General features: G+C 40.2%; 1 protein-coding gene and 1 pseudogene across 2 annotated transcripts in view; one reads left to right on the forward strand and one right to left on the reverse strand.

Annotated features, from left to right (window-relative positions):
* Nucleotides 1–3,562: 3,562 nt before the first annotated feature.
* On the reverse strand, nucleotides 3,563–4,832 carry LOC110491099 (annotated as a pseudogene).
* Nucleotides 4,833–16,410: 11,578 nt separating this feature from the next.
* The window catches only part of LOC110492289 (ephrin type-B receptor 2-like), a 50,533-nt gene continuing 50,245 nt past the window's right edge, over nucleotides 16,411–16,698 (forward strand). For both annotated transcript variants that reach the window (XM_021566488.2, XM_021566489.2), the window contains exon 1: nucleotides 16,411–16,601. In XM_021566488.2, the coding sequence (XP_021422163.1) occupies nucleotides 16,505–16,601 (97 nt within the window). In that variant the 5' untranslated portion in view covers nucleotides 16,411–16,504. The remainder of the gene's footprint in view (nucleotides 16,602–16,698) is intronic.

Here is a 16,698-nt window from a genome sequence, read left to right on the forward strand (position 1 = left end):
AGACATCAAAACTATGAAATAACACATATGGAATCATGCAGTAACCAAAAAAGTATTAAACAAATAAAAATATTTGTTATATTTGAGATTCTTCAAAGTAGCCACCATTTGCCTAGATGACAGCTTTGCACTCTCTTGGCATTTTTATTGAACCTTTATTTAACTAGGCAAGTCAGAAACATTGAGCATTCTCTCAACCAGCTTCATGAGGAATGCATTTCAATTAACAGGTGTGCCTTTGTTAAATTGGAATTTCATTCCTTCATAATGCATTTGAGCCAATCAGTTGTGTTGTGACAAGGTATGTGTGGTATACAGAAGATAGCCTTATTTGGTAAAAGACCAAGTCCATATTAAGAACAGCTCAAAAAAGCAAAGAGAATAATCCATCTTTACTTTAAAACATGATGGTCAGTCAATCCAGAAAATTTCAAGAACTTTAAAAGTTTCTTCAAGTGCAGTCACAAAAATCAAGCTCTATAATAAAACTGGCTCTCATGAGGACTGCCACAGGAAAGGAAGACCCAGAATTACCTCTGCTGTAGAGGACAAGTTACCAGCCTCAGAAATTGAAGTTGAAATAAATTATTCACAGGGTTCAAGTAACAGACACATCTCAACATTAACTGTTCAGAGGAGACTGCATGAATAAGGCCTTCATGATCACATTTTTACAAAGAAACCATGACTAAAGGACACCAATAAGAAGAGACTTGCCTGGGCCAAGAAACACAAACAATGGAAATCTGTCCTTTGGTCTGATGAGTCCCAATTTGAGATTTTTGGTTCCAACCACTGTGTCTTTGTGAGATGCAGAGTAGGTGAACGGATGATCTCTGCATGTGTGGTTCCCACCCTGAAGCATAGAGGAGGAGGTGTGATGGTGTGGGGATGCTTTGCTGTTGACACCGTCAGTGATTTATTTAGAATTCAAGGCACACTTAACCAGCATGGCTACCACAGCATTTTGCAACGATTTGCCATCCCATCTGGTTTGCGGTTAGTGGGACTATCATTAGTTTTTCAACAGAACAATGTTCCAACACACCTCCAGGCTGTGTAAGCGCTATTTGACCAAGAAGGAGATTGACGGAGTGCTGCATCAGATGACCTGGCCTCAAACCTCACAATCACCCGACCTCAACCCAGTTGAAATGGTTTGGGATGAGTTGGACCGTAGAGTGAAGGAGTGAGTGAAAAGCAGCCAACAAGTGCTCATCATATGTGGGAACTCCTTCAAGACTGTTGGAAAATCATTCCAGGTGAAGCTGGTTGAGAGAATGCCAAGATTGTGCAAAGGTGTTATCAAGGCAAAGGGTGGCTACTTTGAAGAATCTAAAATCTAAAATATACTGTATTTTGATTTGTTTAACACTTTTTTGGTTGCTACTTGATTCCATATGTGTATTTCATAGTTTTGATGTCTACACTATTCTATTATTCTACAATGTAGAAAATAGTACAAATATAAATCCCTTGAATGAGTAGGTGTATCCAAACTTTGACTGATACTGTACATTACACAACAAAAATGATATGTCCACTAGCCAATGTCCATTGGTTTCCATTTAGGTAAAAGAAAAACAGTTGAAATTGTGTGCTAAAATTGTAACCCCAGTTGAATGATTAATCACATGGGCCCAGAAAATTTCACTGCCTTACTGATTTAAAAAAAAAATAGTCCTCTTTGCTTGAATGTGTCTCTTGCACGAATACAAGATCTGCGTTGCAGTCCTTACAAAACATAGAAAAGCTTTCCTCTTCAACAAGTTTCGTATCCCCCTGGCATTGATTTACAAACTTCAAGTCCATTTATAAAAAATAGAAAGGAAAATCATATACAATCTCCACTCTACCCTCTCTATAGAAAGATGCTTCATAAATGTATTAACAGAAGTCAACTTGTAAACCATAACACCACAATTCAAAACTAGAACGCTAGTTTATTGGAGCAAATCACCCCCAGTTGAGCCAATCAGAGACTTTTCCATCTGCGAAAAAGGTGGAAAAGATTCCCTTGTAGTATCCACCCTTTCCTTGATTTTGGGCTTTTGGACAAGAAGCCAAGACTTTGAAGCCTTGTCTGCTGCAGTCAGGTCACCAGTTTCCTTTGCTTTCTTCCAAACTGCATCTCTCGCTGTGCGAAAGCGAACTGGATGAGAATCGAGTGGCTGCCGATGGCATCTTGCTTCTTCCCAATACTATGAGCGACATCCACAGCCATGTCCATATATCCTTCTGGGAAGTCTGGGGCCACACGGTTACAGATGTCACTTACTTTGCACATCACATTCTCACCCTGGTCCTCAGGACACCTTAAAGCTGTAGCCCCCGCTTTCTCCGATATTGCTCTGCTTCCGACAACTGCTCTTGGATGATGGCAATGGTTTTCTCCTGTGCAGTACATTTATCAGAGGTTGCAGTGTTTGCAAGTTTAAGATCTTTGATACTCTCCTTTTTATGTGTTTTCAAGTATCATTTTCTCCAGACCATCAGCTCTTTCATTTATCTTTGCAGTGACATCATCGATTCAATTGACCTGGAGTTCGCGCAAAGACAATTCTTTGTATTTTTAGGTGCAGATCTACTGACTGGAGAATCAGAATCAATCGAATGTCCAGATTCCTCCATTTCTTCTCCTGAGGAGTCTGGTGGCGGTGTCTCTCAGGTGTATGGACTAGCGACCTGTCATTCAGGGCAGAAAATATACGGAGAGTTGCACCGTGATTGGCTCAGTGCTCTGTCATTCATGGGGACACTACATCACCGCCAAGTCTAACGGTAGAGCTTGAAAATTCAAGCCCCTTGGGTGCTGCCATAGAGTTACATTAGCAGTGCCCATCCGAGAAGGATCAGGGTTATTAGCTGAGTGCTTTTTCACACATATTTCTCTTCCCTTTTGCCAAGTTTCAGATTAAATTAGCAGTCTACTGAGTGTTGTTCTCTGTTGTGTTAACTATAAACCAAGTTTTGTTACATTTAAGTAAGTTTGAGAAGGATAAACGTTTAGGTTACTCAGAGTAAGATAAATTACCCTCTGCACGCATCGCCATCTTCTCTCTTTCCGGTAATTGGCTATTCTGATAGCAACGCTAGCTTCACCCTCTTGTGGGTTCTAGCAAGCTAGCTAGCATGCTAGATAGTGCTATTTATTAACAGCCAATCCAGTAGGGGCTTGAAGCTATAGTGAGCTTCAATTTGTCATTGAAAATGAATGGGCTTCTGTTGTTTCATCACCCCCCAACATGCTTTACTGATCTCGGCCGTTATGCACAAGCTAGGCCTATTTGAAACATGGCAATCTCCTGGCAGCAATTACCCGCCAGCTTCAGAGGCCATTAGATTTTAACCCAAAACTAAGATGAAAAAAATACTAAAACTGAATCTAATTGATTATGGTTTTTATTTTATGTAGCTTTTCAAACAGGTTTCTTAGTTATTTTATGTCAGTTTACAATTTCTTTTTTTTAAATGATTAGTTTTTGTTTCAGTTTTCATTTACTACAATGACCTTGCAGTACATTTTTATTAAAGCTCAGTTCTCCCCAAGTAGGATTGGTACTTACCTGGGCATGAACAGCATTAGACATTTGGCAAAAAGCCACAAGGAGGCCTGCATGACCAGGTCCCTGTCTGCTGCTGGCGGCCTCACTCCGGCCATCAGCACCACCAGGCCCACCTTCAACCGGAGAACCAGGGAGAAGGTGGCGGCGTAGCCGTCTTGTTCTGCGTCCTTACGGACCACCTCATAGCCAAGCTGCTCATTGACCTCCCAGGGTGTGCCAGTGTAGTTGGTGAAGTAGCCCTTGTGACAGCGAAACAGAGGGGTCAGCAGGGTCTTTAGGGTGTCCTGTTAGAGGAGGGACCGGCTGTAAGCCCCCAGAATCACCACACCCAGTTTGGCCATGTTGGTCGCTGTGGAGTACATCTGGCCAGCGAGCCGGTACCAGCCCACTTCATAGAGGAGTGCCAATTGGCCGCTGCTGTACACGCCCACCGCCATCTGGCTTTGAATGGGGTGATGGCAAAGCCTGTCTCCTCCATCCTCAGCTGCTCCAGGATGTTGTCAGACACCCAGCGCTGATAGTCCGAATACGAGAATTTCTCGGCCAAGACGTTAGCCAATAAGGAAAAGTCCACGTTGTTGTAGTGACATGTAAGGGAGCAGGAGGAAACATTGGTAATGTCTCAGTCACATGAAATCCCAAACACCCTTTACAAAAATGTACTAGATGTTGACAGGAAGGGGAATTAGGTGTACCCTACTTGGTGCTTGGGTCTGCCATTAGGACATCATCCTGTAACAGATCTATAGCAACCTCTGTGTCTCCACCCCACAGTAGATTTGTTGCCCCGAAGCTGCCTCGGTAACCCTGAAATGGAAACACAAATTTGGGAGTCAAACGCTATGGTCAAATGAATGACAAAACTGAGTTCTGGAGTCAAAGGAATGTACAAGGGAACTTTCCTCAGGTTTAATCCAGTGAAAGTACAGTAGAGTACAATACAGCACATACAGAGGGATCTGGTCAGGAGAAAAGGCTAACAAGCCATGAGCTCATTAACCTCCAAGTATAGCCTCTCTCTTCTCTAATCACGTAATGGCCAGGGTAAGCTAGTCATGATGAGGAAGAGTGCCTTTACAAGAGAGCTGTTCCGGCCATCAGGGTGACAGAGGTTTGAATGAGGCTGGGTATCTCTGAACCAACCTTGACATCCACATCATCCCGCCGCTTCCCCAGCAGGTTTTTGATGGTGAAGTTTGCTGCATACTTCTCCAGAGAGTCATCCAAGAAGGCCACCTTCCCTTCCTCCCATTGCTTGTACAGCATCAGTATGGGAAAGATATTCGAGAGACTAGCGATGCTGCAGGGAAAACAATTGTCTAGTGTTATTCCTCCTGCAACCCGTGGATGGAAAATACATTAAAGTTGGTCTCCAGTTATCTTACAGATATTGCACCTCTTAAAGTATTTTCCTCAATCAAAGACTTTACCTAACTAAGCATTCCTTGGCAGATGAGGATACATTGGTTAGTGGACAAGAAGTGTCTGATTAACACAACAGTTGCTACTATCTTTTCAAAAGTAAACATGACATTGAACCAAAAGATTGTTGCATCAAGCACATGGCAGTCTATAGCAATACAAGCCAATAGCAACACGAACCAGAACACTGTCAATCCCAGGTGCTAATGCAATCAAATGTGATGTCCATTGCTATCTACCCACACTTAATCCCAGCCGGTGATCCCTGAACGGGTGATTCTATTCCCTGTCCGCCAACTAGGGGATGTGATGTCATAATCTGCAGAGATTCTGCTGTAAAGCCATGTTGGAGAAGGCCTAGGAGAGGAGGGAACCCTTAAGCTCAGCTCTCATCCTCAGCAATCAAATCAGTTCACGACAAACAGGGGGAGGGCAAATTGATTCACTACACAAATCAACCATCTATACCATTCTCTTAATTACACTTGGGATTTAAGAGCAGACACATGGTTGGTGTGACCATTAGAGATCTATGGAGAAATACTTGTTGATGATTGTAGATGTGGTCTAATTAGAAATTGGCCATGTACGTTTGACATGTAATACTGTCTCTCTGTAACACTAATCTATCACACTGTCTCTCTCTACTTCCACCAAGCCATTAGGTTTGCCTCTGGTTGAAGTGATGTACAGCATTGAGGATGAGGATTTACACCAGCTAGAGACAAATTATAATTCACCTCTTCACGTGACAGCCACTGTAGCTGAGATTTGGTTTGAGGTGCCAAGATTACCACTGCCTGTATATGTTGCTTTGGAAGAAGGATTACATTTGTATGACACTCAATTCCAACACATATTTATTCAAGGGTAATGTTGCATCTTTCTAAACTGATTATGTTAACTGGGTCACTGTCTGGGCAATATATATATAAATATATATATATATATATATATATATATATATATATTTATATATATATATATATATATATATATATATATATATATATATATATATATATATATATATATATACATATATATATATATATATATACATATATACAGTGGGGAGAACAAGTATCTGATACACTGCCGATTTTGCAAGTTTTCCTACTTACAAAGCATGTAGAGGTCTGTAAGAGACGGAATCTAAAACAAAAATCAAAAAACAACATTTTTATTGCATGACATAAGTATTTGATCACCTACCAACCAGTAAGAATTCCGGCTCTCACAGACCTGTTCGTTTTTATTTAAGAAGCCCTCCTGTTCTCCACTATATATATATATATATTCCCCTAACACAGATACTCCTGCTTTCATGTTGAAAATTATAACCCTGTTCAATGAGCATTGTGCTTCCTTTTAAGTGCTGGTTGGAGATTTCAATTGTACCCGCAACTAAAATCTGGACAAATCATCTCAAGTCCCCGCCACAAACCCCAGATCAGCAAAGATGTTGAACTCTCTTACTATAGAGATGGGACTGATAGATATCTAGATATCTGGAGAGAGAATAATGGCTTATCTCTGGACTATACATACTATTCCAATAAAACCTTCTCTCGTACAGATTATATTTTCATCCCTAAGATTTTCATAAATTCTGCCACTTGTACAATCAGACCCATAGCACTTTCAGATCACGCCTCTGTCTGCCTCCGCTTTGACCTCTGTAAAAACATCCCGAGGTCAAAGAGCTGGAAATGCAACATCTCCATGCTATCAAACAAAGCATGGTCACTACATGGATAGACAACTACACACAAGACAATTAAGCACTGGGGCGGCAGAGTAGCCTAGTGGTTAGAGTGTTGGACTAGTCACCAAAAGGTTGCAAGTTCAAATCCCCAAGCTGACAAGTTACAAATCTGTCATTCTGCCCCTGAACAGGCAGTTAACCCACTGCTCCTAGGCCATCATTAAAAATAAGAAGTTGTTCTTAACTGACTTGCCCAGTTAAATAAAGGTAAAATTTAAAATCTCCTGTTTCTCTGGCCACAATGTGGGGCTCTGCCAAAGCCACACTAAGAGGTCATCTGATTGCATATGCTTCCTCTAAGAAGAAAGCAATGGAAGCACACAAATCCTTCTTGAGAAGGACCTGGAATGCTGTGAAAAAGTACATAAACAATCAGACAGTGCCTCCAGAAGTCAACTTAAGAACAGCCAAAGCCAAACTTAACTTGGAGTATTCTTGAGAGATAAAAAACCCTGTTTTCTTTACTAAATAGAATACAATATATGTATAGCAATAGGCCTAAAAGATTGCTTGCATACCAATTTTAAAAAATGAGTACAATCATGGCCATCAAAACAGCAGGTCATATGTTCCATATGTTCCAAATAAGATACATTTAACTTTTCATGATTTTTTTATGCAAATGATATATTTCTGAGAGAAAACATACAGGTGCAGAGACCGACCAAGAACATCTCAACTCCCACTCACTCCTGAGAAGGTCCTAGAGGCAATTATCTCCATGCCACCTAACAAGTCCCCAGGTCCAGACCGATTTCCCAGATTCTACAAAGCCTTTTGGCCCCAGCTTAGCCCTATATACATGCCAATCCTGAAAAACTGAGCTTTCCCAGACCCTATGTATACAGCCTGCCTTACAGTGTTTCTCAAAAAGACGAGGACCCTCCCTCCTGCTCGTCCTTCCGGCCAGTAAACTTGTTCGACTTTGACTACAAAATCATTACCAAATTGCTCACCAAAAGACAAAACATACTTCTTTCCAAAATAATAAAAGCGGAGCAAACTGGATTTATTAGAGACAGGTACTCTTCTGATAACATTCACAGTCTTTTTGATATTATTAAACATACAGAAGACCCCTGTCCTGCTGGCTTCACTGGATGCTGAGAAGGAGTTTGACAGGATGGAGTGGAGCTTTCTGTTCTCAGTCTTAGAAAATACATTTGGCATTTCATATGCTGACTGCAGAAGGTTTATGGAAGCACTAGATATAAGTACATATGTATGAGGAAGAGTTTATGAGTTATACAAGTACAGGTAGGAAGCAGATGGGTAGGAAGCTCAAATACGTAAGAGAGACAGATACAGTAGCTTCCTACATAATGTATCAGGCATGACACATTCGAGTCATAACGCATTCCAATCAGACCACAAGAGGGCAGTAGATACTGTGGCTATAACCAGGCTGCGGCACACTCATCATACCATAAAAGATTAAAACTGGATTTGGTAGTAACAACCATGATAGCAACATTAAGCACCAGTAAGGATTGATTGGATTTCTCCAGGATCTGAGTTAACCCAGCAACAATATTATTAGGACAATATAATTGTGTCTAACAAAACACATTTTCCTCTAATAGTTTACTCAGAGTAGGTTCTAGATATACCATGACAGCTCTTACAAAATCTAAACTAATGTATGCTTTTAGTGCAGAAATTGTGGAGGCCTTATCAAAATAATTCAAAGTAAGGCTTGTAAAGGGATGGAGGTGCCTGACCTAGTTAGAGTAACTACAGTAGTCATGTGAACTGTGTATGCTCTCCCATTGGTCAGTTTAAATTAATTGTTTCTGTGCTCTGACTGGTTCCAGGTGTGACTATGAACAATGCACCTCCACCTGTTCTCTCAAAATGGTGGTGCATTTCCTGAAGCCAGGAGACGGCAAGCCGGGTACAGTCCTCCTGTCTGCAAAGCCCCCGCTCCAGCTATAGTCCATGAACATTCCGTTTGTAGTTGACAATCCTTTTTCAGTCTCTGTGTGTTTTTTGTAAGGTTAATAGTAGGTATTCTGAATACAACTATTGTGTGTTTGTGTTGGTTAGTATATTTAAGGGCTTGACTTATTTGTATGCATGCAGCATATATAGTCCCATTGTTCATTGCTTCGCGTGATGTATTGTTGCCTCTACCTTCTTGCCTTTGTGATATTGTTTGTGCCCAATAATGTTTGTACCATGTTTTGTGCTGCTACCATGTGGTGCTGCTGCCATGTTGTGTTGCTACCATGTTGTTGTCATGTGATGTTTCTACCATGCTGTGTTGCTGCCATGTTGTTGTCTTAGGTCTCTCTTTATGTAGTGTTGTGGTGTCTCTCTTGTCTTGATGTGTGTTTTGTCCTATATTTTAAATTTTTAATCCCAACCCTTGTCCCCGCAGGAGGACTTTTGCCTTTTGGTTGGCCGTCATTGTAAATAAGAATTTGTTCTTAACTGACTTGCCTTGTTAAATAAAGGTGAAATAAAATAAATATAATGTAACACTTTTTAGCCTTTATGACCCTTTAACATTTGATGTCTATTTTGGGATAACTTTGTGTTGCATGCCTTCCATACCAGGTCTTTGTTGACCTTGGCTGATCCTAGAACTTGTCTGTTACAGTCTGGAATTAAATGAACCCCCCCCCCCAAAGCAAATGTTATGCAGTGTCTTTGTTTACTAATGTCACCCTGCACACACACTTCTTTACATATATCATTAGTTCTTCTTCATATTTCATATACATTTCATGGTTTACAATATCAGATTAATTCATGCAGTCAGATGGGTCATTTTAAACATATTTTTTTGTAAAGCTTGCATTTAATTGCCACTCCTTGTTGCACACAACAACAAGCTTTCATTCCCCCTGTCATATGGGGATTCATGGCTGATTTAAGATTCAATCGTGAAACCCTGTTACGGTCAACTCTGTTATTTTATTTGGCACTTAATAGGCTCTTACTATAGTCCTTTTTCAAATTTAACCTCTTGAGATGGGATAACTTGTTTTTTATTAATTTGGACATTATGCACTTCATGACAGAATGTTCAAATTATTGAAATCATAAGTAATTTGTTAACTAAGATATATTTCTCAAAAGGCACCAAACTGGTGGAACAGCCAATATATATTTATATGGGTAATGGACATGGACATTTTTACATTGTTAGAAGGTCATGCCTCCACATACCTAAAATGAATGAGAGGTTAGATAGGGCCAGGACCAAGAAGCACAGCTCAGAGGTATATGGACAGGTATGATAGAAGATTCTCAGCGGGACCAAACCATCCACACGTAATGGATGCAAATCAAATATTTTAAAATAAATAATTATAACAATAGCAACAACATCAGTCAGGCAAGCAGTTTTCATATTCAAAATGAAAGAGGTAATAACTTCATCTAGATTGTTAAAGAAGGATTTAGTAATAAAAACTGGAACACATTGAAAAAGATGGATTAACCCTGAAAGAAGCCTCCAGCTCTCAAAGTCTAGTTTGGTATGTTATAGTAACTCTGTTTGGTATGTTATAGTAACTCTGTTTGGTAAGTTATAGTAACTCTGTTTGGTATGTTATAGTAACTCTGTTTGGTAAGTTATAGTAACTCTGTTTGGTATGTTATAGTAACTCTGTTTGGTATGTTATAGTTACTCTGTTTGGTAAGTTATAGTAACTCTGTTTGGTATGTTATAGTAACTCTGTTTGGTAAGTTATAGTAACTCTGTTTGGTATGTTATAGTAACTCTGTTTGGTAAGTTATAGTAACTCTGTTTGGTATGTTATAGTAACTCTGTTTGGTATGTTATAGTAACTCTGTTTGGTAAGTTTTAGTAACTCTGTTTGGTATGTTATAGTAACTCTGTTTGGTATGTTATAGTAACTCTGTTTGGTATGTTATAGTAACTCTGTTTGGTATGTTATAGTAACTCTGTTTGGTATGTTATAGTAACTCTGTTTGGTATGTTATAGTAACTCTGTTTGTATGTTATAGTAACTCTGTTTGGTATGTTATAGTAACTCTGTTTGGTATGTTATAGTAACTCTGTTTGGTATGTTATAGTAACTCTGTTTGGTATGTTATAGTACCTCTGTTTGGTATGTTATAGTAACTCTGTTTGGTATGTTATAGTACCTCTGTTTGGTATGTTATAGTAACTCTGTTTGGTATGTTATAGTAACTCTGTTTGGTATGTTATAGTAACTCTGTTTGTTATGTTATAGTAACTCTGTTTGGTATGTTATAGTAACTCTGTTTGCCTTTAGGAGGTCTTTCAAATGGCGGGTAACTGAGACACCCAGATATGTGAACCCTTTTGGAAGTTAATTTGTATCACAGGCAGTCGGCCATACAGTAGCTACAGACAAAACACAAAGTGAATCCACACCCTTAGAAAAAAGGGTTCCAAAAGGGTTCTTTGCCAATCCCCATAAGACAATACTTTTGGTTCCAGATAGAGCCCTTTTGGGTTCCATGTAGAACCAACAGGGTTCTAGCTGGAACCAAAAAGGGTTCTTCAAAGGGTTTTCCTATGGGGACAGCCAAAGAACCTTTTTAGGTTCTCGATAGCTCCTTTTTTTCTAAGAGTGAATCCTCAGAATGGATTACTGCATGTGAGTGTAGGAGGAATTCCTAAGGCTCAGAGCCTGTCTTATATTCACAATTTGTGTTAGATATGTGCTTAGATATGTACCAAAATGCAAAAGAGAGAGAGAATGCAAATTAGAGATTTTCTAGACACCTCTCCACCCTCGCTCCACAAGCCAAGCCACTTCCGGATGAGGTGAAAAGAGGAAGATGCTATTTGCTGCTGTCCATTTCTGACCCCTCCTATCTCTGCTGTGACCTCATCACTGCAGCCAAGCAGGAGAAAGTGGAAGGTCACTGACAGACAGATAGACATTAACCCCATGCAGCGTGAATAGTTTTTCTTCACATTGCCATCATACAGGTGTCAAAGTGAGATGTCAATTACAGTCATCTTGACATTTGTCTGTTCTACATCATTCCTTAATTAATATTGACTTTTTAAATTAAGATTTTTGATTATGCAAAATTTACAGAATGTAGGTTTTGGGCACAAGTCATGCATGACTGACTGCCTATTTCTGCAAGTTTCTTCTAAACAGCATTTATGAAAAATTTAAAATAAAAATATGGTGAATTCTCAGGAGAACAATGTCTGGCACAAGATATTAAAGTACTTTTTAACTACTGTATTTGCTTCTTCCTGCAGCTGCGTGGCAGTCTTTGTAGAGACCATTTAGCTCCGGAAATGTCTTCCAGAGCAGGCTCGTGTCACCTCCATCAGCAAGGTCAATTTTTTCAATTTAGTGCAGAGGCCTGAAAGGCCAGACGCACTTCAGTACACATCATAATCAAGGACAAGTTCACTGGGTGCGTGGGACTGGAAATAGTCAGTGTAGTGTTTACTTACTGTACTTCTCATTTCAGGAAACAGTTAGGATTTGTGGTGGTGAAATACTGAGAAAAAAAATTATTAAGTATGGCATTAAGTACGGCATCCATATTAGGACATCTTCGGACATCTTCAGACATCCACCATGTACCTTGTCACCTCTTCACCTCACGCCTCACTCTGACTTATCTCACTCTGCACTGCACTAGTCAGAGGTCACCGAAAAGTTACCTTGACCATTTCAACCTTATTCTTTGCAATTAATTAATTATAATAATTTTTTGTCTAGTAAATACTTATTTCCCAAGCATTGGTTTTTGCCTGGAGGCCCAATTTGTCCACATAATGATCCAATCCCTGATGGTTTTGTTTTGTCATTACAGGCAGGAAACGGTCAGGGGAGTTGTTTGATCATAGTGTGAGTCTTCAGCATTTGCCTCAGGGAAAATCAGGGAAGTGAGTGGGTGTGTGTCTTTTCGTAATGCATGATGTAAGTCCATAGACTATTGAATTCTATAAAAAGACCTTTATCCAAGACCACACTAGTTATGTAGCTCTTTTGTACGCCATGTTACCATGTGTGTGTACGTATCTGTGTGTGTGTGTTTGTGTGTTTGTGTGTGTGTTTTATCCCTTTGTATTTGAGGGTATGAGCTGACCATGGATCAGTTTTATAACATTCATTAAAAAATCTGTGGCCGACTTTACTTCCCTATCTAGTCAGGTTGTGTTGCTAAATTTGGCTGTGTGGCAGGATCGACATGAAATAATAAAGAAATGAGCGTCATCAGTGAAGGAAGCCAGAGAGGGAACCAGCTTCCAAGTTCAATTTATGACCCATAAATCAAGACAGATTAGACCTGACTGGATTGTTGGTGCCATGTGTGACCTACAATCTGTGCTCAGCTCGCATTGTCAGACTAGAGGGTGGCCATCTCCCTGTGCAAAGGTTTCCATGGGAACGACCTCTGGCTCCTCTAATCTGCTGTTTTCCAGCCCTCACTCATCTTGAGACTGAGTTATGCTGGATTCCTTTATGTCAGTCCCATAATCTTCTGCTCTATTTCCTCACCCTAGACCCACTCACTCCCTCTTTGCCTCCCCCTGCCCCCCTCCTCACTTCCCCCTGCCCTCTCTGGTCGGCAGGCACTGCTCTGTTTTATCTTCCTTACATCTTTATCTACCGAAACTCTACTGTGTTTTGCTGTGAATCAGCCTGGTTTTCCAACTGAAATCCCAGCAGCATGTTTCACATTCATCTGCTATATAATTGAACTGAAATACTCGAAAAATATGCCAGATATCAATTTTTCCACAAAATGCATTGTATGATTAATGTTGGCAAATATTTTAGATGTAAATATGAAATACACAGAAGCGCGACTGGGATGCTTTGTCATTATTTTGTTATTTCTCATTGAGCGGATCTCAGCTGTCCACAGGCAGCACAGGAACACAGATCCAGCGCCAGCCTGCTGCTCACTCTCTGAGAGTGTACAGTGACAATAGACATGCCTATGGTTTTGATCAGCACATCAATGTGTTTGATGTGTCCCTGTGCATCAAACATGTATAATTCAGAATCCAAACAGATGTGATGTGCTAGATCCACCTAGCCGCTAAATTATGCTAGTACATCAAGACCCATAGTATACAGTATTCAGGTAGGATCAACATTCAAATTATTAATGCAGTGGCCAGTGGGTGGTTTAATTGTTTTCATTCTAAATAGTTGTTTCTTTGGTTGTGTTATTCTGTCTTTATGCAATATGGAAACAGAAATAGCAGGTGTTTTTTTTTTTTTTACTTCAAAATATAATCTTAAATACACATTTATTCAAACTATTAAATTAGGACTGTATCCAACAATCTTATCATAATAATTAATTTTATAATAAATGTAATTACTATAATAAATAATTATCTCATCATAATACATTTATTGATGGGCAGATCTTAATTAAGGTGTTGTTGGGAAATGAACGTACTGTTCTTACAGTAGGGGGTTTTAAGGCTTGATATCAGGTGCCCTGCGCTCCATGTCTGTCACATTACTTGAAGTGCTGTTGATTAGAGAAATGGGAAGTGTTAATCCATGACTAAATAGGGGTTAATTCCAGGATGCATTGCTTTGTTGATGTTCTCAGGTTAGGGTCAAAGACCAAGTGTGCACTTGACACACTTGTGTGATTTTTACACGCTGCGTGCCACTTGTTTCTTACTGACCATACCAAATCCTAGCATTCCAATTGGATGATCCATCACACTAAGCAGACTCAGACAATAGTCTACCCTCTCTATGATTATAAAGCCCCAATCTGTCATTTCTGTTTCCAGGCGTCAACCTGACTCCCAACCTCTCCAGAAACCATTATTTCTAAAAAAAACACAACTCATATCATGTTGTTTCTATTTCCTACTCACGGTGGCACCCTTGTTCTTGAAGGATACTGTACATTCAGGAGAAGCGCCAAAGATGTCTGACCTTTTCATTTGAAAATAGTTTACATGCTTTTCTTTGTTTATTATTCACCTACAGATTATCATAATAAATATAAATATATACATTTATAAAAATGATACTTACTGCTGAGGCATTTGAAAAGTCTTAATATTTGAGCAGAGAGGTGTAATAATGTTCATGCAGCTGCTTCAAAGAGCCAGTGGCTTTAATGACCATTAGTTAAGAAACACTATGCACTACTCTTATCTCCACTCAACAGTGTGATCCTAACGTGTGTGTGTGTGTGTGTGTGTGTGTGTTCCAAAACATGTCCTATAAAGACAGGCTCAGTCAATCAACAAAACAAACAATTTAACCACTTTATTCAAATATTTTATGAATGTATGCTCTATGTAATTGTAGCTACAACTGGTGGCAGGCTATTTATAGTGGTGGTGGTAGTATTGTTGCTAGTATGTACACAAAAAAAGATGAAATCCACCATATAATAGTTCACATTGAGTTGATTTACAGTAATTACAACAATTATTAAAATCTCATATCAGAGGGATCTTGCAAAGGAAGATTGCAGCCATCTCCAAATTACAGATACACTACAAAAGTATGTGGACCCCTGCTCGTCGAACATCTCATTCCAAAATCATGGGCATTAAAATTAAGTTAGTCCCCCCTTTGCTGCTTTAACAGCCTCCATTCTTCTGGGAAGGCTTTCCTCTACATGTTGGAACGTGGCTGCGGGGACTTGCTTCCATTCAGCCGCAAGAGCATAGGTGAGGTTGGGCACTGATGTTTGGTGTTTAAGTCTAGCACGCAGTCAACGTTTCAATTCATCCCAAAGGTGTTGGATAGCGTTGAGGTCAGGGCTCTATGCAGGCCAGTCAAGTTCTTCCACATAGATCTTGACAAACCCTTCCTGTATAGACCTCGCTTTGTGCATGGGGGCATTGCCATGCTGAAACAGGAAAGGGCCTTCCCCAAACTGTGCGTCTAGAATGTCATTGTATGCTGAAGCATTAAGATTAGCCTTCACTGGAGCAAAGGGCACAATCCCAAACAATGAAAAACAGCCCAAGACCATTGTTCCTCCTCCACCAAACATTACAGTTGACACTATGCATTTGGGCAGGTAGCATTCTCCTGGCATCCACCAAACAAAGATTTGTCCGTCGGACTGCCAGATGGTGAAGTGTGAAGAGCTATACACCACTCCAGACGACGCTTGGCATTGGGCAGGATGATCTTGCTTGGCCATGGAAACCCATTTCATGAAGCTCCCAACGAACAGTCATTGTGCTGACCTTGCTTCCAGGGGCAGTTTGGAAATTGGTTGTGAGTGTTGCAACCGAGGACAGACGATTTTTACACGCTGCGTGCTTCAGAACTTGGCGGTCCCGTTCTGTGAGCTTGTCTGGCTTACCACTACGTGGCTGAGCCGTTGTTGCTCCTAGACGTTTCCACTTCACAATAACAGCACTTACAGTTGACTGGGCAGCCCTGAAATTTGACAAACTGACTTGTTGGAAAGGTGGCATCCTATGATGGTGCCACGTTGAAAGTCATTGATCTCTTCAGTACGGGCCATTCTACTGCTAATGTTTGTCTATGGAGATTGCATGGCTGTGTGCTCAATATTAAACACCTTTCAGCAACGTGTGTGGCTGAAATTGCCGAATCCACTAATTCGAAGGGGTGTCCACACACCATTGGCCATGTCGTGTACATTGCCCCCTGTATGATTCACGTTGGTTTCGCCCAAACGTTTAGATTATGCGTGTTCTCCCTGCAAAAGCGGTCCGTTCTAACCATTGGCTGTGTGTGGTTTTGCGCTTCTGTAGATGAATTCGCTGTCAATGGCCCGCTGGTGGACCTGTTTTCTATGAATGCCTTGGCTTCTTACAGCCAAAATGCCAAGTATTTCAGTTGTTATGGATATGTTATATTTTGTATGGATATTTCCAATGGTAGGGGCTGTCGAAGGTAAGAACGCTGCTTTTTCTTTATCTCGTCAGAATGCATAATTAAAACGTGCATGAACGACTGTCATAAGCTCTCAGCAAAAAATATATTAATTATA

The sequence above is a fragment of the Oncorhynchus mykiss genome, chromosome 16 (assembly GCF_013265735.2).
Source record: "Oncorhynchus mykiss isolate Arlee chromosome 16, USDA_OmykA_1.1, whole genome shotgun sequence".
Taxonomy (NCBI): domain Eukaryota; kingdom Metazoa; phylum Chordata; class Actinopteri; order Salmoniformes; family Salmonidae; genus Oncorhynchus; species Oncorhynchus mykiss.